The sequence below is a fragment of the Seriola dumerili genome, unplaced genomic scaffold (assembly GCF_002260705.1).
Source record: "Seriola dumerili isolate Sdu_G_001 unplaced genomic scaffold, Sdu_1.0 BDQW01001051.1, whole genome shotgun sequence".
Taxonomy (NCBI): Eukaryota; Metazoa; Chordata; class Actinopteri; order Carangiformes; family Carangidae; genus Seriola; species Seriola dumerili.
The window spans coordinates 314,645-340,419 of record NW_019175306.1 but is presented as its reverse complement, the minus strand read 5'-3'; the positions used below and the strand labels follow the sequence as shown (position 1 = coordinate 340,419).

The 25,775-nt window shown below is 40.6% G+C and overlaps 2 protein-coding genes across 2 annotated transcripts; both read right to left on the bottom strand.

Annotated features, from left to right (window-relative positions):
- Positions 1–526: 526 nt before the first annotated feature.
- On the bottom strand, positions 527–13,339 carry LOC111237653 (PHD finger protein 20-like). The gene is made up of 19 exons (XM_022766826.1): positions 13,331–13,339; positions 11,252–11,331; positions 10,879–11,050; positions 10,657–10,741; positions 10,192–10,265; positions 10,010–10,087; positions 9,862–9,979; positions 9,488–9,571; positions 9,317–9,376; positions 8,279–8,465; positions 8,094–8,203; positions 7,655–7,777; positions 7,437–7,523; positions 7,164–7,306; positions 6,919–7,018; positions 5,412–5,607; positions 5,108–5,324; positions 3,192–3,468; positions 527–2,730 (listed from the first exon to the last, which is right to left on the bottom strand). Exons 2-19 carry the CDS (start codon positions 11,329–11,331, stop codon positions 2,594–2,596), a joined length of 2,328 nt encoding a protein of 775 aa, XP_022622547.1. The 5' UTR covers positions 13,331–13,339; the 3' UTR covers positions 527–2,593.
- Positions 13,340–14,823: 1,484 nt separating this feature from the next.
- Positions 14,824–24,988, bottom strand: drc7 (dynein regulatory complex subunit 7). Its single transcript, XM_022766825.1, has 17 exons — positions 24,852–24,988; positions 24,253–24,412; positions 24,010–24,135; positions 22,996–23,190; positions 22,194–22,337; positions 21,515–21,733; positions 21,252–21,350; positions 20,198–20,267; positions 19,842–19,970; positions 19,473–19,601; positions 18,838–19,058; positions 18,022–18,234; positions 17,783–17,893; positions 17,173–17,283; positions 15,758–15,952; positions 15,212–15,351; positions 14,824–15,016 (listed from the first exon to the last, which is right to left on the bottom strand). Exons 1-17 carry the CDS (start codon positions 24,986–24,988, stop codon positions 14,929–14,931), a joined length of 2,487 nt encoding a protein of 828 aa, XP_022622546.1. The 3' UTR covers positions 14,824–14,928.
- Between the last annotated feature and the right edge of the window lie 787 nt (positions 24,989–25,775).

Genomic DNA, 25,775 nt, shown 5'->3' with positions numbered 1-25,775 from the left:
TCAGGTGTACCAGATTAACAAGATGCTGCTGTAGGTTTCCGATAGTCTGAACTCAGACTCGTCCCAGTTGATCACAACAAATCTGAAACTGGGGTGAACTGGTGATCAACCAGTTGCACCAGCAGCAAACACTGTGATGAGCTTAACACACATCAGGAGAACTTGTACTAGAGTGTAAGGGCCACTGGAGATTTTGAGAATAAATTTGTTGTTTTTAGGAAATAGTCACGTAGCAAGACATTTTTTTTGGAATATTATGAGACATAAGTAACATCCAGAAAAGTTGTGATTTCACAACAACGGTTAAAGGTCCCAAACAGTATAACGGTAGATGTCCATGTCTTTTGATTATAAAGCAGCCTCTCGTGTGATTGGCTCACTGACCTGTTGTTACTAGAGCTCCAGAGAGAGACTGAGAGAGGAGATGGTAAACTACATTGAGATGGTTTTTGGTTCTTAAAACCACAAATATATCATCCTATGGATCAACACTTCAAATAAAATGCAGGGAAAGTGTAAAATATGGGACCTTTAATCACTTTTTCTTGTACTATTTTAACTTTTTTTCTAAAAATTTCAACCTTTTTCCTCAAATATTTTTTCCAGAAATCTCCAGTTTCCCCTCAAACTCCACTGTAGATTCATTACTAATCTCTCTATCAAAATAAATCTGCAGCATTATACAGTTGACTTCTTGTATAAGAGTATAAAACATTCAATTTGACATATTTACATTTTAAATTGTTTTTGTGTCACAATGGATTATGGTTTTGTTAATTTTATTGAAAACTATGCGAAAACGTATTACAAGCCAGCTGTTTTTACTGAAGGCCATGATATGCTGCTGAAAGCTCAGAAACACTGCTACAATAAGTGAACCTTGTGCGCTTAGAATATTTTGTTATTGTTCCCAAAAGACAAGAATGAACTTTCATGCTCTGTCTTCAATGACTCCTTTGTCTCAGAAAGACATAAAAAAAATCAAAAGCTTGGATATGAATCTGCTTCAACCAGAAAAACAAATATGAACAAAGAAGGTGAGAGAACGGCACTGAACTGTGCTTGAGACAAAGACAGGTTTAAAGTTGATATCCCACAAATCTTTCAGTTGATAAGTCTTATGTAGATTTAGCTTATTAAGGAAAGCTGTAGACATTCTGCTTTAAGTCTGTGTGACATATCTGTGTTCAAAATCTGACATCGCAGATTGTACCCACTAACAACTGTCCTCTCCTTTCTTCAGAACTTAATTTGAATGACCTATCACCTCTGGAAAGGACAATGACATGTGCCAAGTTATGGATCTCAGCTTTAAGATTCTCACTCCTGCCTCACCCGCTCGCACCAGCGCTTAATAAGCTGAAAATTTTCAGCAAAGTCAATTAACTTCTGTGCAATGAACACAATTACTGAAGGAGAGGATTAAATCCTCCTGAAGTTTGTACATCAACACTGAACACTGACTCACAAATTCATCACACAAACTGTCCTCTGAGCGAAAAGAGCTATTGGTGCTCATTAGCTCTTAATGAACCTGAACTACTCCACGGCAGAGGAACGTCCATGCTACAAATATGTCTTTTAAGTCCACCGTGTGAAGTTATTTTCACATCAGCGACTGAGCTAACTAGCTTGTTATGCAACAGTTTATGCTAGTAAACAGTTAGCAAGCTAGTTAAAGCTAAATTCCCCTCTTTATTAACTGGTAACTGACTGAAATGAAAAACAGGGAGTAAACAGACTGGTCCAGAGAAAACAGGAAGAAGCTCAAACAGCTGTTATGACTGACCAGTGCTAACACAGCTGGTGTGTTAGCAGTCTCAAAGCTTTTACAGCTTAATATTTCACAATAATGTACAAATGAATTTTACTGCAGCACTCTTTGCTGTGACCAGAGTTTTTTTTCTCTTTTTTACTTAAAAAATATAATAACTTTTTAAGTAACAAAGAAAAAATATTCTCAGCATAACCAACTTTAGTACAATTTACAAAACACTGAACTGTTAAAAGCATCACTGTAGAAATCTTTAGACTTGTGTTCTACCCAAATCCTTTCTGTGTGTTTGTCAGCTGTTACTTTTCACTCAGCAGGAGGTTCGTTAGTCCGGACAGCTGCTGGAAGATGATGTATGACACCATATCATGTTCAGTCTGAACTCAGCTGTAACTTTTGTCTGATGTTACACATGTTCCTGATTACATGGACAGTAGTTAATCAGAAACCAAATCCTAATGAATCAATTGTTAATCAAACCTGTCATCACCACAGACTGTGTGGTTGGACACTGTATGGAGTCCTGCTGGAGGCGGTACAAAAATCACCTGTTCACTTTATAAAAATGTCGCCCCTTTTTCGCTGTCTTGTTGCAGTGCACCTCTTCTCCACCAGAGGGGATGCTGTCCTGTGACATCACAGTTTTCCCTCTGGACTCAGAGAGAACCGCTCCGCGACTCACTCTCGACAAGTCTGCCAGGTCCTGAGCTGGCCTCGTCAGTCAGTCAGTCTGTCTGTCCGTCTGTCCGTTTGCTCCTATTGGCTAGCAGTCACTCGCAGGATCAAAGGTCAGGGATCAGGGATGAGGGAGTAGAACTGTCAGCGGTGGATCGAAAGGCGTCTCACAGTGCAGAGGTCGCGCAGCAGCCGCTTGATTCGCTGTTTGAGCTGTGGCAGTCGGGATAAAGGGTCGGGAGGCTCGAGCTCGCCCGAGTGGTCCAACCAGGACTCTAACACTGGAGAGAGGGAGGGAGGGATAGAGAGAGAGAGAGAGAGAGAGAGAGAGAGAGAGAGAGAGAGAGTGTCAGAGAGAGAGAGAGGGTGAGTAATATGATATGAACCCTTACCACTAAAGGAGGCAGAAGAAAAACTACATCTACTGACAAATACTCTAAGTTGGAATCACTGCAACTGTAAATGCCCCCTGATCGAAACTTTGCATCAATTCATTTTGAAAGAGGAACAGCCAATAGGGAAACTCCAATTCAATGTGGTTCATGTGGTATTTGGTTGAACAATGGTGGAAATATGATCACTCAACTATGATCAGTCAGATCAGTCAGTCACAGACATCTGTGATTATAGGGCTGGCCCTCCTGGTGCAGTCCAGCCAAAAAGACTTAATATGGACTCCTCCCATGTTTTCCAGTGTTACTAAATAAACATGGCAGTGTATGTGTGCGTGTGTGTGTGTTACCATCAAGCTCTCGTTCTATCAGGTCCATCCTGGCACTGATCTGGTGGTGCAGAGACTCGACGTGCTCCAGCAGGTTCAGCTGACACTCAGCAGCAGACGCCGGACGAGGCTCGGTTGTGTGCATCTGAATGTGGGTGTGTTCCTCGCAGTCCGTGTGTGTGTGCTTCTCTGTTTTTATGCTGGTGTCACTGTGTGTGTCCATGTGTGTCACAGTGTTTCTGTCATCATCTGTCGTAGTGTCAGTCACTGGCTTGCTGACGTCTTCAGGTTTTATTTCCTACAGAAACACAGATTCTATGTTTTAGTGAAGACAAGGAGACAAGTGTGTGTGTGTGTGTGTGTGTGTGTGTGTGTGTGTGTGTGTGTGTGTTGGGGGGGGCACAGTTCCCTCTGTCCGGCATTGATCTGTGAAGCTGGCTTCATTGTGTTCACACTCATAGAGCACTAGGAGGTAAAAATAGTTTCACATTTACCACAATGAGTCCAGAGCCTCAAACTGGTTTTCAGTGGTCTCATAGCAACAGCAGGAGCCTGTTTAGTGCTGCAAATATGAAGTTCAGCATCTCCTAAACGTTCCTCTGCCTCTCTGAGATCAGCTGTTTTTTTTTGTTTTACACCACACCCTTTGACTTCATACATCCCTCCATCAGTCACCTGTGCTTCACATAAACTAGACACAGTTTTTATTCAGAGGAGTAGGTGAAAACCATATTTAATTAAAAGCCAGGTTGAAACGGTACGTTTTCAGGTTTATGTTTAGGGATTTCAACACTACCGGCTGTTCTCAGGTCCTCGGGGAGACTGTTCCATCGGCATACAAGCTAAAAGCCTCGCCAAAGGTTTTAGGAAGAAGCATGAACCTTACGACTGAGTAAACACACTAGACAACACACCGAATCACTGCTCAGTAACTACTGAGACGGACCCACAAATCCACCGATGACACCACCGGCCACGTGTTCTAGGATGATAGGGTTGTGCCGATGAACGATGATATCCGTGATCGACGATGATCAGAGCGATCACTGATTGCTCATGCTTTTGCAAATTTCAAGACGATATTTCACTTGTTTTCCCATTAATGTAGTAAGTTATTATTTGTACTATTAAATTAATACTAAATTTAATATGCCTGCCAGTTTCACATATATAATCGCATATAACCAGTGGTTGCAACACGCGAGCACACACACACTGCTGATTGTAATGAAGCTGCTTGTTGTGTGTAGGAGCTGCACTGATTTCAGAGCAGAGGAGATCGACAGACAGACAGAACATGTCATTTAGTTAAATTTCTGGCTGCTTTTTATGGTGGTAAATGGAAATTCAATGAGGGAGAGAGGCAGCAGAACGGTTCATTTCAAGATGTTTTGGATCTGGAACTTCTTCCTCCTCATCTCTCCCTCCCTCTGTTTCCTTCTAGAAGTGTGAATGCTGTGTTTGGTTTTGCAGCTTGCGTGTTTGTGTAGTCTGTCATCGTGGTGGAGAGGAGGTCATGTGGCTCGGGTCTGTTGGTGACATTTGAGGATATATGTGTGTGTATATGTTGTCATCCTGATTGTCCACATTGTAAATCTATGTTGCTCTATTCTGTACGCACAACATCTGTTTCCTGTCTGTCTGTCCTGGAAGAGGGATCCCTTCTGTTGTTCTTCCCGAGGTTCTTTCCATTCTTTTTTTCCTGATCCCAGTTGAGGGTCTGAGGGGCTGTATGCTGTACAGTTTGTAAAGTCTCCTGAGGCAGATTTTGATCAGTAATTTCGGGCTTGATGTGATACTAAACATTGTGTAGGCTATATCTGTCTAGACACTGACACTGTCTGAAGATAACACATTATCAGAATTAAAATATGAGGGTTCACGATGACAGAAACTTTGTAATTTTATCAAATCTGACTCAGACATGGAGCTTTTACCTTCTGCTCAATGTCGTGTTCCTGCTTCACTGCAGCTGTTTGCCTTTCCTTCTCTCTCTCCTCTGCTTTTTCCCACGATGCTCCGGGCTTCTGGTAGCAGTGCTCGCTGCTGACGTAACAGACGGCAGGGTCTCCTCTTGGGCTGGATGTCAATCTTGGCCCATCTTCCCGTCTCCATGGCAACCTCCACAGCTGCAGATCAGGGTGTGAGGGGGAGCTGTGCGGACAGACACATAGACTGACTGAGAATACGTCTCTGTGGACAATAACACATAAACAAAGTCACTGCTGTAACTGAACTCACTGCAACAGGCTGATTTTGAGCTGCAGCCCACTGAGGACCTGATTGAGGCCATGTATGTGTGCCAGCAGGCGGCTGGTGTGTGTGATCTTGGAGGCGTTGATCTCAGAGTAGTTCTCCTTTACGCACGAGAGGCCAAACATGTGACCAGAGATCAGCAAATCCGGCTCTGAAAGGAAACGCTGGGCCCGCCTCCAACCTGAACATGAGTGTTAGAAATCATAAAACAAAATATACTTCACACACGAGTTCATCATTATCAACATCACTGACCAACTATAAATCTGGGACCACAGTATCACTAATACAACATCTTAATCAGTTTAAGCTAAACTGACTTGACTTCTCTGACTGGTTTGAATTCAAAACAACTGCACTGTTTTATACTGAGAATGTTCATACTCTTGTTACACCAACACAGGTGTTTTCACTTGGTTTGCGTAGCTACACGTCCTCTAATGGCACAGTCAGACCAGATTTTCCTTCCCATTTATTTCTATGTGGAGACACATTAACTTCATGAGCTGAACCGGCCTCCTTTGATTCACTCAGACTTCAGTCTGACTGAACTTCGTCTAGTTTCCAGCCAGTTTGACAGAATGGGCGAGACTGACCTCTCACTCAGGAAATGTTTTTGTTTATATTCTTGTTTTATAACTGGACAGAACCTGTTCAACGTGCTCCCATCATATTCATAACTGCATCAACACTCAGTGTTTGTCTCTGCCTGAAGAAAGTATTGATTTTGGGATTAGCAGAATCTACAGTCATGCTAGCAACTCTGGGAGGCTACTTTGAGCTAAATGCTAACAACAGCATGTGAACATGCTCACATCTTAATTTAGCATTTTAGCATGCTAACACTGGCTTGTACAAATGGACTGGCAGATTTGTAGATATTTGGTCAGAAACTTTAGTAACTGATGATGGCCCTAGATGAAAAATAAGAGGATGAGCAAAATGATTGCTTGCCATGCTTTTATCCACAACATAAATAAAAAAAATAAAAAAAATAAACTCTGGATTAAATGCAGCTGTAGTAGATCTGTACAGGTTTCAGCCTGAGCAGAGGTCTGATCAGTGAAGTGAAAACACCTGTGCGGATGCTTGGTGTAACCTTTTCTTGTTGAGTTGCATTGTGGGTAGCGAAGGCACTAGGTTTTAACACTGACAAGCAGGAATTCAACAGAAATATCTGGTGAAGGAATAAGTAATAAGTAAATGTATTATTGTCAGAACCCAGGGGAAGCATTAATGTGGTGATTCAAAGGCCAAAAATATTCTGTCTAAGGCTAAAGTCAAATGTCTTGGTCTGACTGATGCCCAACAGATGCGTTTCCCAAACAAAAGATACATCAGATATATAACTGTTTAAAACTGTTATAAACTATGAAGACTATGAACACTAACACAGGCTTGCGGAATATTATCATATTATAATATTAAATCCCAATATTTGAATATATTTAAATATTTAAGTGTCCTGACACACATACACACAGAGTCATACCTGCAGTGTGTCTGCAGTAGTAGCAGATGTAGTTATGTGGGACGTTGTCTTCATATAAACCCATACAGGTGCCGTGCTGCCAACATAGACACGACTCGCACTACAGAGAGACACACGCACGCACGCACGCACGCACGCACACACACACACACACACACACACGGCTGTAATTAATCCATCGCTGGGATCTGTGTTACAGATCTTCATAACTGAAAAAATGTCTTTCTGTATTTCTTCTGTGTTACCTGGATCATGAAGTCGTTCTCTTCGTCCACCTCACACACACACCTCACCACCTCACATTCCTCTGTCTCCATAGCAACAGGCCAAGAGGGTGTGTCCTCTCCACTCTCTGCTGTTAGCGTCGACCAGTCGCTGCCGTCATCAACTGAAAGCCGAAGGACGGAGGTTAGAGACGAGACACTTTTATATTCAGTATGGACACACCAAACTTATGCATTTTCACATAAAGAAGAAATACTATGCAGAGTTTCTGTGATGTGTGTGTGTATTCCCACCTTGTGTGTGTGTGTCGTGGTGTCCGGTGGACAGCTTCAGAGTGATCGGAGGTCTGTCTGAGTTCTCATCGTCACTGCTGCCGAGTCCTGATGAGAAGAAAAACACAATCCAGTGACACTGATGTGTGGTAAAGGTACTGTGTGAGGTGAAAGAGACACATGTATGTTGTTGTTCTGAAAACAACAGGAAGTTTCTGTAGTTTGTCCGGGCCTCTCACCTGACTGACTTTTCTTCTTCTTCTTCTTCTTTTTCTTCTTCTTTAGTTTGACCCTCAGGAAGTTCTTCCTGTCCTTTCTGTTCTGCCCTTCGGTTTTCTCCCTCCCTCCGTCCGTCCTCACTTCTGCTAACAGACAACAGGTTAGAAGGGTCAGAAAGAGTAATGTTGCTGTCTGAACAGTGAAGTTGAACTCATGCTAAACTTTAAAATACCTTATAATTAACCCAACACATTTAAACTTTAAGCAGGGCCTTGTATTTGAACAAAGATATGTTTTCTTTCTTTAAACATCAAAGATATATCAGATATCATTAGTTATCAGTCTTACATACTGTATGTGTGTGTGTGTGTGTGTGTGTGTGTGTGTGTGTGTGTGTGTGTGTGCGCACGTGTGCCCTAGTTGTTTGAGTTTTTATATGTGCATGTGTACCTGTCCTACCTGATCCCATGGTGCTGTGCTCCCTGTCGTCACGGTGACAGCTTATATTTTGGTTCTCATTCTTTCTGTCTGATATGAAGTCGCCTCCCTCAGAAGATGACCGCTTCCTCCTACAACAACCACAGTCAGTGCTACACACAACTTTCTTAATAGCTCCCATTCTGGGATTCGAACCATCAACCTACCGTGGCGCCTCCTGCTCGCTGCCCCGCTCGTCCAGCTGCTGGTCAGAGTGGTAGTACTTGATGTGGTAGTGGAGAAGACTTGCCTTCCTGAACGACTTGGTGCAGCCCGCTGCGGGACACTTGAAGGGGTTGTGGTCCAACTCGATGGAGAGGATGGGGGGAGGCTGGTTCTTTATCACTCTGTACACTGGGACAGGGAGAAGGAAGACAGTGAGTTCAGTGAGTCTGGGTTAGGAGCAGGTCTGGACATCAAACCTCAAAACACTTTTTGGTGCCAACCATAATGTCTCTGTAGCAGCATGTATAAAAAACAGTCAGGTAATGAAAGGCAAGGCAAGGCAAATTTATTTGTACAGCACATCATACACAAAGGTCATTCAATGTGCTTAAGAGAAATACTATAAGCTTAAATTAAAAGTAAAAAGCATAATAAGAAAACAATATAAAACAGTATAAAAACACAGATTATAAAAAAAAGATAATATCTCATTAAAGTGCAAGATTAAAAGATTAAATGAAGGCAGAGGAGAACAGAGCAGCTTTAGCATCTTAAAGCTAGTTATGGTTTGGGCAGATATTGATATCCAATGGGAGCTGGTTCCAGCAGTGGGCAGCATAATGGCTGAGAAACATTTCACCCTGTTTAGTTTTTACTCTGGGAACCACTAACTGACCAGCTCCTGCAGATCTCATATACATGGAACATTTCTGAAATTTATTTAGGGCACAGACCATTTAGTGACTTATAGACAATAAGTAAAACTTTGAATTAAACTCTCTATCTGACTGGAAGCCAGTGAAAACACCTGAGAACTGCAGTAATATGCTCTCTTTTCTTAGTTTCAGTCAGAACCCTAACAGCAGCATCTGAAAAAGCTGTTGCTGTCTAGTGGTCTTATTTGGTACCAGTGAGGACAGCACTGCATTATTAACTCTGGAAGATATAAAGGCATGAATGAGTTTCTCTAAGTCTTGGTTAGACACCAGGTCTCACTTTTTTTATTGCATTTTGTTTGTATGGTGTGTGACTTCACTTACATGGTTCTCTGCTGAATTTGTGTGTGGTGGGCAGGTGGGCCTGACGCTCCAACAGGACGTCTGAGAGAGAGGGGGAAAAAAGCTGAGGTTGTTGGTACTTCAGTTAGAGCAGTTATAAATGAAAGATGAGTCTTTTCTGAAAAACAGTATCTGAAATTCTCTGATGTTTACCTCTGTCAATGTGGGTGGGGTTAGGAACAGCTGGCTGGGTGGAGTCAGCTGTGATTGGCTGATTCTGAGCTCCACTGCTTCTACCTGTAGGAGGAGCAGTTAATTAACATCAGCAACATGACTGTAGACAATGAACGTGTTCCAGTTATCTGTTTGAAAAGCTGACTAAGCATACAAAGTCACATGCACAGATAAGCTTTAGGGCATTTGCCTCACCCATGATGCATTTCAACACTTCTGAAACATCAATTAACATGTGATGGTCACCGTTTTCTTTTTTTAAAGTTTAGGCAAATTACACATTTTGTCGATTTTTGAAGAATTATTAAAATGAGCTTCTTCAAATGCTGGGTGTCACAGATCATCTGACTTACTGTCATCTGTTTTCTTCTTCGCTGGTGGATGGGAGGATGAAGCTTCTGCCTTCCTCTTCCTCTCCCCCTCCTCCTCCACAGCTCCTTCATTCTCCTCTGATGTCACCTTCTCCTCTACCTCCTCTTCCTTCTTCTCATCCTCCTCTCTTTCTCCACCATCCTCCTCCTCGCTCTCCCCTTCCTCCCATCCCTCGCTTCCCACTGCACTCTTCTCAGATCTGGACTTCTGTTTCCACACACACACAAAAAAGAAAACGCTCTTAGAATGAAAGGAGCTGTGATTGGTGAAGCCAATCGCATAAGAACCAATGGGAGGTGAATAGTTCTTACTTCCTGGAAGGGTTTGACCTTGGTGGGCTTCACAGTCCGAACCACGCCGTCATAGAAACGCACTGTGTAAGAGTCTGACACACACACACACACACACAGAGTTTTCTTAAACATGTGATCCAGTTCATACAATTTTGAGTCATTTTTCAAGTCTCACCAGCATCACAAGTGCAAGGATTATTACTTAATTTTTTGTTATTTGTTGATTAGTTTTTCAACTAACAGATTAAACATTTTGTCGACAAAATGTTAGAAAACTGTTAAAATATCCATCAAAATTTCCGAGACACCACAAAAATATTAAATTTCAATAATAGAAATCAGAAGAAAAAGAAGGATCTTGACACTTTAAAAAAATAAAACAATTATTAAAACTGTTTGTTTTTCTGCCAAAGGACTGATGGACAAGTCAACAAATTGTTTCAGCACTAATGTACAGCAACATAAATTCATACTGAGCCTCACCGTCCTTGTTGACTCTGAGGATTTTGGCCGGGTAGAAACGACAGTCTGTCCAACAGGCCAGAACCTTCGTACCTGAGACAAACATCTGAGACAGCGAGAGAGAAAGAAAAATAAAGTCCAAGAAAGAAACCAGAGGAGCACAGACTGACATCTTAACATGCGCAAAACCTTTCAAAACATTCAGACGTATGAAACTACACGTATGTAGTCAGTGTGTCGTACCGGTTGTGAGTGTGGTGGACTCCGGCCCTGCCTCCTCAGATTGACTCGCTCCATTGGCCGAAGGTACGGCGAGTTCCACTGAAACCATTCATCATGTCGACGGCTCCACTGACGGTAGTGGATCAGGACCCGCTCTTTGTTGTAGTCGATTTTTTCAATTGTGGCTGTGTACCTGATAGGAACACACCGCAGTGTAGGATGAGATTTGAAAGTTATCAATCATGTCATCAAATTTTAAAGGTCAACAGAACACAAAAATTAAAATTTCATCTTTAAATTTTAGGACAAAGCTACAATTCTAAATATCATCATGAATCAACTATTGGGGGTTTGTATGCCACTACAGATATGTGTGTTAGTGTATATTCCAGACCAGTTCTTTTGTCGATCTCGAGCTTCCAGCTGTGCTCCAACCTTGAAAGTGATTCCTGACCTTTCAGGTGGTGTCTTCATCTGCAGTAACAGAGAGAAAAAAAAAAAAACTCCAGTCAGTTTAATATTTATGATATATATATATATTTTTTTTACATGTCCTGTCTTTTGCAGTAAAATCTCCAGATTTCTCTTTGTAAAGTTCATACTGAAACATTTTTTAAATTATCACCTGCTTGCTTTTCTTTTGTTTTGAGGGAACTGAGAGGTGATTTTTACTCTGTATGTTTGCTATGTCCTGAACCAGAGGTGGATTGTTCAAATCCTCGTGTGTTGGGTTTGACTCCAAAATCTGTTCATTCTTGTGGGTTTAAGTAAAACCTTTGTTCCCAATGTGTGTCTGTCCAACTTGCTGTGGCAGCAAAATAAAGCACAATGTTTACTTTTCACATTCAGAATCAGCTTCACTGACCAAGGCAAGCACATTTACACGTACAGGAAATTTGCTCTAAGAAGCTGTCTGTATACTTACATACAATGCAGAGGACAAAGGATAAAGATAATGACATACAGCTTAACCATGATATTGAGCTACACAAATATGATCTCTCTATGAACTCATTGCGCAGGCAGTGAAAAGACCGCTGAAATAAACAGTATAAAGACGTGTATTAATGTGCTTGATGATTTGGTATTGAAGCCAGGGCTGCAACTAAATATCATTATCCTTATGAATTAACCTGCCAACTTTTTCTCCATTAATTATAAAATGTCAGAAAATAGTGACAAATGTCCATTAACAGCTACTCAGAGCCCGAGGTGACATCTTGAAATGTATTGTCCTATTAACAGTCAAAACCAAAAGATATTCAGTTTATTACCATATTAGACAACAACAAAAAAAAGCTCACCAAATCCTCCCATTTGACACCATGGAACCTGACAACATTCACCAGTTTTACTAAAAAAATTACAAAAAAAATAGCTGCGGACTAATTTTCTATCAACTGACTAAGTGATTAATCAACTAATTGTTGCAGCTCTAACTGCAGCAACTTCAATAATATCTGTTTATAGAGCTCGGTTATTCTAATTGTTCACAAATGTGATGCCAGGTGGAAATAAACTGTTCTTGTGACTGGTTGTTTTGGTTTACTCTCTAGCGGTACACTGGTAATTACGGATTTAAAGTTTCAATGTTGTCATCATGCACAGGCAAATTTGATTAAATTCTTTTTAGTATAGGCAGCCTTAATCAGAATTAAAAATAAAAAACTGAGTCCATAACAAAACTAAAACGGCCTTGTTTCAGGATACGTCTAATGTACGTACGTAACAACGACAGTCAGTGATGACACTATACATATTGGACGTCACTAACGTCTCAGAGATAACGGCTGTAGACAGACAAACTTCAGTTTAGTTTATTCATAAATAAATACATTTTTCACAAATCTTTGTCTGAATTATGAGAGATTTGAGTGTAAAACGTTAAAACTCAAGCAATGGGCAAACAATGAAAGAATATCTTTAGAGACATATTTGTGTCCGTTCTGTCAGTGTCCTCTGTGAAAGACGCTGATTGGTCCACAGGCAGCCGTCGACGCCTGTTCAGACTTCTCACTGGACGTCTCTGCTGTCAGTCGAAAAAAAGAGTCACGCCCCTCTGTAGCTGCTCAGATATTTGACAGTAGCTAACATGCTAATGCTAACTGTGTTAGCTTCAAAGAGTAGCAAACAATGGCATTAAGACTAAGCGCAAATATGCTTCAAAATAACACGTTTGTAAACTACACCTGCACAGCAAAGGGGACAAGCAAAGTTTTGAAGTTGTACATAATGCTCGTCCAGTTAAACGGAGTTGTGTCTTCTCTCCATTGACTGTGAATAGATAAGCTAACACAGCTAACTGTTAGCCTGTGCTTAGTCTGAAAAGTCAGTGACAGCTGCAAGCGGATTAAGGTTTCGTGTCGGCCAATGAGTTGTCATATAAGCGTAAACCTTTATAATAGCGTCTCCGCTGTTTAAAGGTGATTACGAGCGTTAAATGTGTAAATGAGTAACATCAAAGCTTGTTTACCTCTGGCGGTACTTGTACACTGCACTCCTCATACTGTGATGGCCGCAAAGCGCATGCGCGGATGCAGACGTTCAGCTGCTTAGTGTTTATTTGTCTCAAGTATGTTTTGTTATATTCTTCTAAAGCAATGATTATAGTTAGATACCATTTATACAATTCTTATAATTTGTAAATACTTGCTTTATTAATGGTTAATACATCATTTGCAAATGCTTTATAGATGAGCTATAAGTGAATAAGAGCAATATGAAAAATCCCACTGGCAGGTGTTCTCATTATTATTTGGAAATACTGAAGTCACAAATATTGGTAACCCATTAATAAATGCAACAACTTAATTTCTTGTGTCACCACATATGTTTGTTCTCTTGACCTAATAAATAAACCATGTAAACTCAATGTTCCACAATCAAGTGACACAAAAACACAAATGATGACACCTAGAGGTAGCAATGTTCATTACACCCCCTGGCCCTCAGTAAAAGGACTACAAAGTAAAATTTGTCCTGAGGGTGGTGGTCTGAGGCCAAAGGGGTCATTGAAAGAAAAGCTTTATGCTTTGGTACTGGGTTATAACCCTGTGTCTTTGAAAACCAAAAACAAAGCCTCATTCTGGTCATAGAGCAAAACTTCAACTGCCACATCAAATAAAAAACACACCCTGCATACAATCCTCTTAAAAACATAGCAAGAGGATTCATGTTCAGGGAGTACTTATAGAGACATGTCCATGCTTGTCAAAAACACATCTCTGACTGTCATCTGGTGGTCTGCTAACTGTTCCCAGGATCCAGTCTAAACATGGAGAAGCAGCATTTAGTGACTCTGCACCTCAGAGCTCAAACACATTTCCAGAAAACCCGCCCAGACTTTGACAGCTTTTAAATCCAGCTCAGATCCTAAGCATTCATTATGTCCCTGTGCTATATTTACTAAACAGGCTCTATCTCTTTTATTTGCATTTTTATGTATGAAACGTACTACAAATAAACTTGCTCTGGGAGTCACCTGAAACACTGAGACACATTAGGACTAAAGGTATCCAAGTCAAATTTCATGTTAATCCAGCTGTTGCTTCTGAAGATCCTTTACTTAAGTAAAAGCACCAATACAAGAACTTTAGAAATGCTCCATTACAAGTAAAAGTTCTGCATTGAAAATGTTATGTAAGTAAAAGTATGTAAGTATCAGGTAAGTAAAAGTATGTAAGTATCAGGTAAATGTACCTCAAGTTTAAAAATAAAAGTGGTCATTGTAGCGGAGTGGCTGTTCAACTATTGTATATCATATCATTAGATTATTCTATTATTATAGCTGTCAACAAACTGTAGTGGAGTAAAAAATACAATATTTGCCTCTGAAATGCAGTGAAGCAGAAGTTCTTCAAAATTGCACTAAAGTAAAAATATTTCATTATATTACACCAGTGATGTGTCACAAATACATTCATGTATTTAGTGATTAGTGTTGCTGCAGTTATTCTCTCTGTTTTTGAACTTTATTATTTGAAAATAGCTGCTCTGGACAGGAGGGTAGAGATGACAGCATAGCAAAACCAGTTCACAAATAGAAAAACATAAATACTTTGAAACACTTTGTCAGTTGGACAGGTGAGGGGCCAGTCGAGGGTCTCGTCTCAGCTTCTGATCAAAAGCAAGGTATTTCTGAGGAGCTGCCTCCTTATGCCTGGAACAAACACACACCGACACACATAAATAATCGTACACACACCATGATCAAAATACTTTCTGTTCTTTTTTTTACAGTAACAGCTAGCCAAGCAACGATTATGCATTATGCATCATTATGACTTTGGACTGTTTATATGTGTGTGTGTGTGTGTGTGTGTGTGTGTGTGTGTGTGTGTGTGTGTGTGTGTACATGCTGAGCCGTTTCTTGGTGACGTGTATCTGCAGTGTTTTCTCAGAGCAGAAGCTGTGGTAATCTGCCTCCTGCGTTTGTGTCATGCTGAGCTGGTTCTCTTGGTACCACTGCTGTTTCTTCTGCAGCTCCTGCGTCACCTAAACACAAAGCTGTGTTTCCTTATCACAGAGTTTGATTACAGCAGACTTGCAGTGTCTCTAAATCTTCTTGTTTATCCCAAACTCTGGTCTGAAAATTTGTGCACATCATAAACAAAACTAACTCTTTAAGGCGCATGTGTCTCCTTAGAAAAATGTTGATACACTCCAGTATACTCAACCGTCAGATACACATAATGCACTAGATAAAACTGACTAAGAATTGTTTATAAAACCATGTGATTTGTATCATCTGTTTAAAGTTAGATAGTAGTAGATTTACTTCCAGAAGAACAGTGGGAACAGTAGTGAAATGTGACATTGGCGATACGTTACATCACATCTCGTGAAGTTCCTGCAGAGGAAAAGGGCTGTGATCTACATCATGAGTAAGCTTGTGCTGTACCTTTTCGTAGCGTTCCTGAATGAGGTCGGCATGCTCTAGCAGTTTCTGTTTAAACATTGTCAAACAGTCCTGGTGGAGCTGCTTGGCGTCCTCAGCGCTCAGAGTTCCTGCTTTGTCCAGCCGGATCAGGATGACAGCCAGGATGTCATTTTCCCTCTCCTGCAGCCACCTCTGCTCCTCCTGAGCCTGACGCTCCTGCAACAGCAAAAAGTATTTTGTCTGTTTAAACCAAGGCCTTGTCCACACATACACATTTCCTTTCAGGGTGAAGATGTTCACAAACTCAGTTTTCTGTGTTGATTTGTAGACAGGGAAGACTGAGTTTTTGGCTTGTGTCGTCAGTGTTGTTAACCACTGGAACCGTGGATCCTTGGTCTTATGGTTAGGGTTACAGGCCCAGTTCAGACCTACATCAACATGCGTCTTCAGTGATGTGGTGGTCACTTGAGACTACTGGTGATCAGATCTCACTTCCCCGCTACCACATATAAACAGGTATGCGTTGTTGTTTTTAGTGGCAGACGGGTCCATTGTCAGTGTACTTGTGTGTGTGTGTGTGTGTGTGTGTGTGTGTGTGTGTGCGTGCGTGTGTGTGTGTGTGTGTGTGTGTGTGTGTGTGTGAATGGGGTCTGATAATAAACTACAGCCCGACAGATTTATCAATCGTCCGATATTGGCCTATCACAGATATATCGGTATCGGCGCATATATTCTCCTATATGCACTGATATGAATACTTTTATGAAGAACACAAGAACTAATACATATACTGTATGTATATTGTATATATATATACATATATATATATATATATTGTATATATATATTCTTTTTATAGTTATTTTATTCAATTCCCACTGAACTTTACCGTTACAGTGAACTGATTCCATTTTGGACAATAAAGTTTATTGTTAAATATCCTGCTGTCATTACAAATCTTTATCACAAGTGTTTTTATATATATCAGATATGTCAATATCTGAATTTTTTACTCCCTAATCTCGGTATCAGCATCAGCCCCAAAAATATCGGTCGGGCTCAATAATAAACCACCGGTTGGTTTGGCGTACTCTCGACAGCTCTTGACAGCGTTTTCATATTGACAGGGATTTTTATAAGAAAGAAGAAGGAAAACCCTCATTTTAGTAAATGCTTGAGTATGTGTGAATTTAGTTGCATTTTTAAATGAATTTTATATACAGGAATAATTCAGTGGGAAGGTAAATAGATAAGATAAATAGGTAATATAAGGTCGGTAGGTATGTTAACTGTTCTTGACAAAATAGCTGTCAAATTTGGAATCAACCAACACAACCATTTTTCATATATAGTCTGTGTGTGTGTGTGTGTGTGTGTGTGTATGTGTGTGTGTGTGTGTGTGTGTGTGTGTGTGTGTGTGTGTGTGTTTGTCTAACCATTTCCTTTCTGCTGCTGCGAGCCCTAGCTGCTCCTGCTGTGCTCCATGGGGAGAAGAAAAGCTGAATGTTGTTCTCCTCCTCCTCTCTGCGGGCCACGATGTTTTGTACCTGCTCACACATAAGATTTAGAAGAAGTTTTCACATCCTCAACTGAGGTCAAAGTAACAAACATTAACTTACAAACTAAACTCACATATCATGAAACTTTCCCTGGTCTATCACTGTGTCAGCTGCCTAAATGCACTGTTAGTTTTGGTCTGTGTGAAGCTACATGTCTGGGGACAAGGCACAGGTTCAGCCTGGCCCCCAGGTCCTCCAGAGCTCAAGTTAATCTTAAATTAGTTCAGAATAGATACAAGATGATTGACAGAGCAGAACACATTTCCTCTGAGTCATATTCTGGAGGTTTGGTACGAAATACCATTGGCCATTATGAATGATATGTTGGCTGAGGGAACATGTATAATTTCAAACAGGAAGGTTTTAGTCTCCTGTTTGCATTTTGAATATTTGAAACCATCACAGGATTTTCTTAAAAGAATGAGAAACATCGCAGATGTTGGGTAAATCTTTGTGTCTGAGTCCTACTCTAAACATCAATCGTCACCTCGTCCAGAGACTGTTCGATCTGGGCAGCCACCATCTTCTCATCCTTCATCAGGGCCACCAGCATCTCATACAGAGTATGGATCTTAAGAGGCTTCTCAGATGGATCCACCTTAACACACACACACAAGGGATGCAGACAGACACAGATGCTTTATTATTGAAGTTTATGATCACATATGCAGCTCAGACACTGTGAAATCTACACTCTGTATCATGCTGTGTGTTTGTTGTCTGTACCTGGAAGCTGGAGACCAGTTCAGATGTGAACTCCTCGGCCTTCTTTTGCTCTGTTGACTCTCGAGGTTTGATGAAGCTCCTCTTTGAAGGGATGAATCTGTGATCCTCTAAGTGATAGGTCACCTCAATCCGTCTTTGAGAGGGTAGGAACACTCGCTCGGCCACGTCTTCATTGGCTGGTTTGGCTCTGTCCCTGTGGAAACGCTCCACCACCTAACACACCACATACACACAGAAACAGACACAGACACAGACACAAACACACACACACACACACACACACACACACACACACACACACACACACACAGGCACATAGGCATCCTGCCTCGTTTGTTGAGATGAAACAATTTAACCCACACTACACTTGAATACAAAACAAAGTTGATCCCCCAAGTTAGACAGACAACAAAAAATATGTAATATCTAAAAAAAAAAACCCATCTTATTATTATATTATAGTAGGTGAATAACATGCATTGGAGACCACTATGAAAAACTGTATAGGTTACCAACCTAACTGTCCTGAACAAAACTAATCCGCCTGCTGGTTGTATCCTTCCACAAACCAGTCAAGTTGCAGTTTACATCCGTGACTGTCCAGACTCATATAATATAATGTAGTGAAAACTGTGAAGGAATTTCATAAAAGGCAAACATGTGTTTTATGAGGTAACAGTGACCTTGACCTTTGACCTCTGATCATCAAACTTGAGTTCGAGTGAACGTTTGTGACAGATTTGACTCAATAAAATCTGAAACACTAACGTTAATTAGATTTGTTAATTTCTTCACTTCTTGTTCACATATTTTTACCCGTAGCAGTTGGCCGTCCGGGTCAATGCACATATGTGGTTCTGAAATCTGAATGTGTCGGTCGAAGACAACGTGTCTGTAGTGGAGGAAGTCGGCTCTGTCCTCGAAGATCTCCGTCATTTCGCCTGGTGACACCACCCTCCGCACCACGTTGTCGATGCGAGTATTGCTGAACCCCATTTCATACACAGCGTCTGCACTCAGGGACTTGAACCTGTAAACTGAACAAATGAAAGAGACTTAACATTGAGGGACTACAATCTTCTAAAGTGTAAAACATGGACCTTTAAAGCCCATTGATTCCTGTTCACTGTGTTCCTGCACATTTTTCCTTAAAAACTGTACTTCGTCTTGACTGTGCTACAACTACAAAACAGAACAGTAACTGCTTTTCACCATGTGCTCACAAGGATGATGAAGAAATAACAATGGCAGCAAAGAATCTAAAGAGATTTTATTCTACATGAAACAACCATTACTGAAGGAGAACTGAAAACATTCACACTTAGTTGTGAGTCTGGGTGATCAGTTCAGATTTTGTTTTAAATAAATGTTTCTGAACATAGTTGGATGAGTTAAAGTGTGTCAGTGGTGATGTGAGGTTTTAACTGAACAGCAGCAGAAATCAGATTTACATAGAAGGTAGAAGGGTCTTCCCCGTTTGAAGCGTTCTGTGGTGAAGCTGTCGACCTTGTTGACCTCCCTCTCCTCCAAGTGGTCGTTCCTGTGTTGATACCACTCCTTCACCATGGCAACCTCGGTGCCTTCAATGCACGCACGCACACGTGCGCACACACACACACACACACACACACGTTACATCATACACAAACCTACTTCAATTACATAGACTTACATTAACAGATGTTCAGTGCTCTGCTGTATCTCACTGTTACTAAAGACTTTTTTCTTCAGGTCTGAAGGGACTGTGGTAAAAATACCCTATAACCCACTTGCAGAAAAACTTAATTTTTAGGAAGTCACAGCTTCTTTTCAACACTCACAGTCCAGGTCTTTGTAGGTCATCAGTCGTGTGACCAGGCCGTCTGGCCTCAGGTATGCAGTGAACTTCTCCACCTTTGCTTTTCTGTAGCGGGTCACCTTCTGTCCTCCCGGCCAGCGGGTCTCCAGGTCTGAGTGAGAAAGGACAGGCGGCAGTTTCAAGAGGTTTCACAGCATCATGTGTTTGGGTTTGAGAAGGCATTAGTGTACGACTACAGCAGAATACTGAGACTGATCTATGTTTATATTTCCACTCTGCTACCTGCACTTTATTTGAATAACACTCAGAAAAACTAACAAAACATTAAAGCTTTAATGTCAGGTTTGTCAGGTTTACCATCATGTGGAGTTTCTGTACCTTCTTTTGAGATTGTGATGTAATTGACCCAGGATCTCGGCATCTCAAAAACCCGGGGCTCCTCCTCCACCTTCAAAACCAATAACAACACAATGTTGGTCTTACACTTCACAACATTCATGTTCATGGCAAAATCATGTTTCAGTGACAATGCAAGTCTTTCTGTTATGTTTTTTTTTTTAGTTAATAAATAGGTGTTTTCAAAATTGGGGTACATTGAGGCAGTTTGTTTTTTCATTTTAAACCAAAATTCAGAAAATGGAAAATCAGACCAGTTTTTTTTGTTTTTGTTGTCAGAATTAAAAACCAAAAAACAAGAACATCGAATTGGAAAGAACGGTCCAATTCTGCTATTTGCAAATTCCTTTTTCTCAAATTTTTCTGTGTTGAATTGAAGAATGAAGAATGGTAGTTAGGTGCTTGCATAATGTTACACTTTGTAAAATGGCTATTCTATCCTCTTGGCTTTCATTTTGAAATACTGACCTTTACTTCCATGCTACCTTTACTACCTTTCTTCATTGTTTTTTAATTTTTGGTTTAAAAGGAAAAACGAACAGCCAGAAAGTACACGGACCTTTCATCAGCTACCACCTCTTGGCTACAGTGGGTGGAGTGGACAGCAATGTGCAGATGCTGTATCACCAGTAGAATAATTAGCATTATGACATCCCAGTTAAAGGTGTAACATCATTATTTTAAAAAACTGTTTTAGGTTCTTTATGTGTAAAATTTCAATGGGCATCAAAACAGGTGAAAAGTACTGAAGGGAAATGGACGTTTAGAGAGGACCAAGTAAGAAATCTAGGAAATGGGTAAAGTTTTAACTGTCGTTGTCTGTTTATTTCTTACTATCAACAAATCCCATGAAAAGATCTAAACAACCACGTGTTGCTCCGTTTGTTGACAATAAGAAAAATATCACCAGCTTTATCCTACCTGCTGCCATCCTCTCTTTAGTCCTACCTGATCTGCATCTGAGTCTTGGTTTTACACCAGAGCTGCTAGATAGGGCGAGGCATGAACATACACACAGAGAAACACACATACATACCTCCTCATCTTTGTTAATTTTGCTCAGCATCTTTGTCTCCTTTTCCTTCAAGACATCGAGAATAAGCTGCTTTTTGCTGGTTGCACCGAACAAGACTGGCTCCCACATGTTTAAATCTTCCAGGTCATACATCATATCCTACACACACACACACACACACACACACACACACACACACACACACACACACACAGAAAGCATCTATTGTCTCTATTGACTTTGACTCTAACAGTATATTACATCAGCAGTTGTCGTGGACTCACAGTGCAGCCATTCCTGCAGTCCTGCATGTTGACATAGTAGTTGAGATTGTTCCACACGCTCTCGATGCCCAGGAAGTTTTCGTGGTCAGTGCTGTAGCTGATCCCGGTCAGAGGGTCAATGAAGAAGTCCTTCTGGACGCTCCGACTTCCTGACAGCACCAGCACCCAGCAGTGCACCCGCAGTCCTCGCAGGGGGTCAGCCGTTCGCTGCTCACTCTCCTGTTAATGAGGGGGGAGAAGAGGTAGAAGGTGAAGGGAGGGGACAGAGAGAAGAGGAGGGTTTAACATCTCATTTAAAGCTTTACTGGATGGACAAGTTTCACTCAGTAAATCAATACATGATAATAATAATTTTCAGTTTATTGCTGTGTCACTGGATGGGAACCTGCTGTAGCTCTCAAACGGACTGACAGGGCTTTCATGACAGTATTTAGAGCTGTCAATCAATATATCTATCAGCAACTTTTTTGAAAACTGAATGATCAATTTAGACAATTTTCAAACAAATATTTGCTGGTTCCAGATTTTCCAGTGTAAAGATGGGATGATTTCCTTTATCATATATGGAATAAAACAAGATTAAGATATTTAACAATAATAATAATAATAATAATAAAATTTATTTATAATTTATTTATATAACACTTTTCACTACCAAATTGTGTTGGTGTCATGTTACCTCCTGTAGTTTTTGCTTTTGAAGAAGTGCAGCTTCTGCTTCCTGTTTCTTCTTCTCTTGCTGTGTCAGAAAGTGACTCTTCAGCTCCCTCACAGGTTTCACTGTGTACTTGTTGTGCTGTGACTCCTGCTCTGAGCTCACACTCTGCACATACAAACACACAGCACACACAACCAAACAGACACATTCATATCTGCAGCAGTGGTGGAACACATACTCAGGTCCTTTACTTAACAATAATAATACAATGATTTAAAACTACTCTGTTATAAGTAATTCCTATATTTAATATTATACTTTAGTGAAAGTACATAAGTATTAATAGCAAAGTGTACTTAAAGAAACAAATGTAAATACTCATCATGCCAAAAGAACCATTTAATGGTGTGATATTTTAATAGGATTATTGTCACAGATGCATTAATATTTAAGCAGTGTTTCCGATACCTACAAACAGTAACTAACCTGTGTTAATTTAAATGAACATGTTTCACATTTAGCAATAAGTGACACAAGAAACATTAACGCAGGTTTCAGCATTGGGGATTGGGGGATTTTTCCCACTGAAGAATGCATCATATTTTGGAAGATTATTATGCTTTGTATGAAAAGTGATATGCAAAGTAACTACTATTTATAGCTGGTAAACAAATGTAGAGGAGCAGAAGTGTAAAGTTGCATAAAATGGAGATACTCAAGTTGGTACAAGCATGTCAGTATTGTACTTAGGAACAGCACTTGAGTAATTGTATTTAGATACTTTCCACAACTGGTATGTAGTGACCTGCAGAGCAGCACTTACCTTGACCTTAGTGTCCAGCAGAGGGCAGTCCTGCAGACTCTGGTCGAGCAGACACATATCTTTGACTGCGTAGCCGCTGACACAATAGGCATCATAGTCAGCGCCGAGCAGCAGGCTGCACAGCAGAGTGGCAAATTCAAAACATGTGGCTCTCTGACTCTGCAGCACGGAGGTGGAGGAGAACAGGTAGCTCGGCTGGGACAGCAAAACACACACTGTTACTATCAATCATACACACTGCAGAGAAGGTCCGTGTGTGTATTTATGGATGTTTTTGTGAACACATACATCAGAACTATAGGCTTAATGTCTGTAGTACCAGAATCCTACAGCTTTAGCTCCTGTTAGATGTTCATATCGCACCACCATAAGTTCTGGGGCCAGATGCATAAAACTCTGTATAGATTCATGACTAAAACTACGTGTACACACAAAATATGAAACGGTTTACAGAATGACTCATGATAAATAATTAGGATATTAAACGAAATGGCGCACGCATGATTCTTATGTGTACGCTCTATTCATACAACTGGCCCCTGGACTTTATCATTCTATCTCTGACAAAGTCAGTATGTTGTAGAAAAGTCAGTATGTTGTAGACTCATGACTGCAGAATCACTAGTATTGTTCCAGATGTGGAGGTAGCGTCTGACAATCATGCTGTATTTGGGCCAGATTCGTCGAGCGGAACCGGACGTATACGGGGGCCAGAAGAAAACAAGCATGTGGCCCAAGTATAGGCTATTGTTAAGCAGTAAGTCATCTATATCTTGCCAGTGCTGATGTGAACAGTGTTTACAAATGAGAAACTGGTAGTTACAGTAACTCCAACATGACATGAATGTGTTATGATGAAAGAAACTATTTAGCAGAGGTTGTGTTTTATTCCAGTTTACACCATCTTACAGTTTGGCCTGTAAAATGGTAAAAATGTGGCTACCTTTCCTTTTTAATAGATACTGAAAAATAATGGATGGATTTTATGTGCACTAGTGTGCGCTACTTTCTGACCGGGTTGACAGGCGGCTCCAAAGGTTCCAGAGACAGGAAGTTAGCCACAAAGGAAGCACTGCCCTCCCAGGTGAAAAGTTCAGGGAAGATTGTCGGAGTGGGCCGAAGAGTCGTAGACACAAACTTCTAAATATCAGAAAAATATACGCTGGTATTAGACAGAGACAGGGACGTGTATACAGTGTAGAGGCTAAGTGGTAGACAAAAGAAAAGAGAACAAAGGTTAGTTTAGTGTAGCATTACCTTAACACCACATTCATTGAGAGGGCTGAGCAGCAGCGGCTTGCGGTCGGGATACAAGTGTGAATATTGACGCTGGAAGTTGTCGGCAATGGCCAACAGTCGAATCTCATCAGGAGAGTTAATCCTGTAGACCTTGGGATATGCCTCATCCAAGCTCAGGCTGGTGAGGCACAGCACGTGAAGACAGTGAATTATCATGTTCATGTGCTCTCATTCCATCATCACACACCCTGATGTAAAATTAGATGCAAAAAAATCTTAAATATTTATTGTCAGTAAGGTTTTTGTGACTTTTACACCAGCTGTTAAAATATCTGTACCTGAAGGGGATCAGATCAAGTCAGATGGTGAAATTTGGAAAAAATCTAAATAGCAGATAGTTCCTTCAATATTAGAGTTGGAACAACAGGTCAATTAATACAAGATCAACAGAAAAATAATGTACAGTAAAGTGGATAATTGATGAATTGCTTAAGTAATTTTTCAACCAAAAAAGCAAAAATTTTGGTTCCAGCTTCTCAAATGTGTTTTCACCCCCGTCAGCTTCTAGTCTCCTTCAGTGTGTGAGTTTGTATATGTGTGTGTGTGTGTGTGCTCACAGAGGCTGCATAGACGCTGAGACAGGTATGTTACTGAGAGCCCCCTCCAACTCTTGGTCATCCTGCTTCTCTTCCTCCTCTTGTGTCTCTCCACTTTTAAGTTGCTCCTCTCTGTCTGACTCCAGCACAGTCTCCATCTTTGAGAAAAGTAGTAAATGTGTTTATAAGCATCTAAGTTCTCTCACTTACACACACACACACACACACACACACACACACACACACACACACACACACACACAGCAACCAGGAAGACATTTTCATGTTTTCAGTCTGGACTAGATACACCAAATACATGAGCTGACAAGACTAGACAACTATAGAAGATCACCTACCTGTCCTGTATATACCGGTTATATCCTGTTAGCATTTCCACCTTAAGAAACTGTTTAGCAGATATATAAACGATCAGACAGCTGCAAAATTTTCTCAGCTAAATTCCCAAATCATCTGTGTGAGGTGCAGAACAAAGTGGTACAAAAACAGCTTTGTTCCTGATGCTATCACTGAGCTGAACAAGATGTAGCGACATTTGCACATTGACTGCTGAAGCATTATTTATTAGCACTATCCATTTTGGTTTTATACTTGCCTTTAACTTGGTTCTAGAGGTTATTTTATTTATTTATCTAATTTATTTATCTGATTCTTATAGTGTTGTGTCATGTTACGGTTGTTTTATATGCCAAACTGGATGTTCTCATCTTGCTGCAAAACAAATCTACCTACGGAATCAACTAAGTAACCTGAACCTGTCCAAAAATCCAATCATCACTTGCTCCACTCTGTAAATATCTTAAAGATTTTGTTAGCAATCTCAGTCTGATGTTCAGTCCTAGACTCAACTTCGAGACACACATCACCAAATTAATCCAGTCTTATTTCTTCCATCTCGGGAACATTGCCAGAATTTGTTCAGTTTAA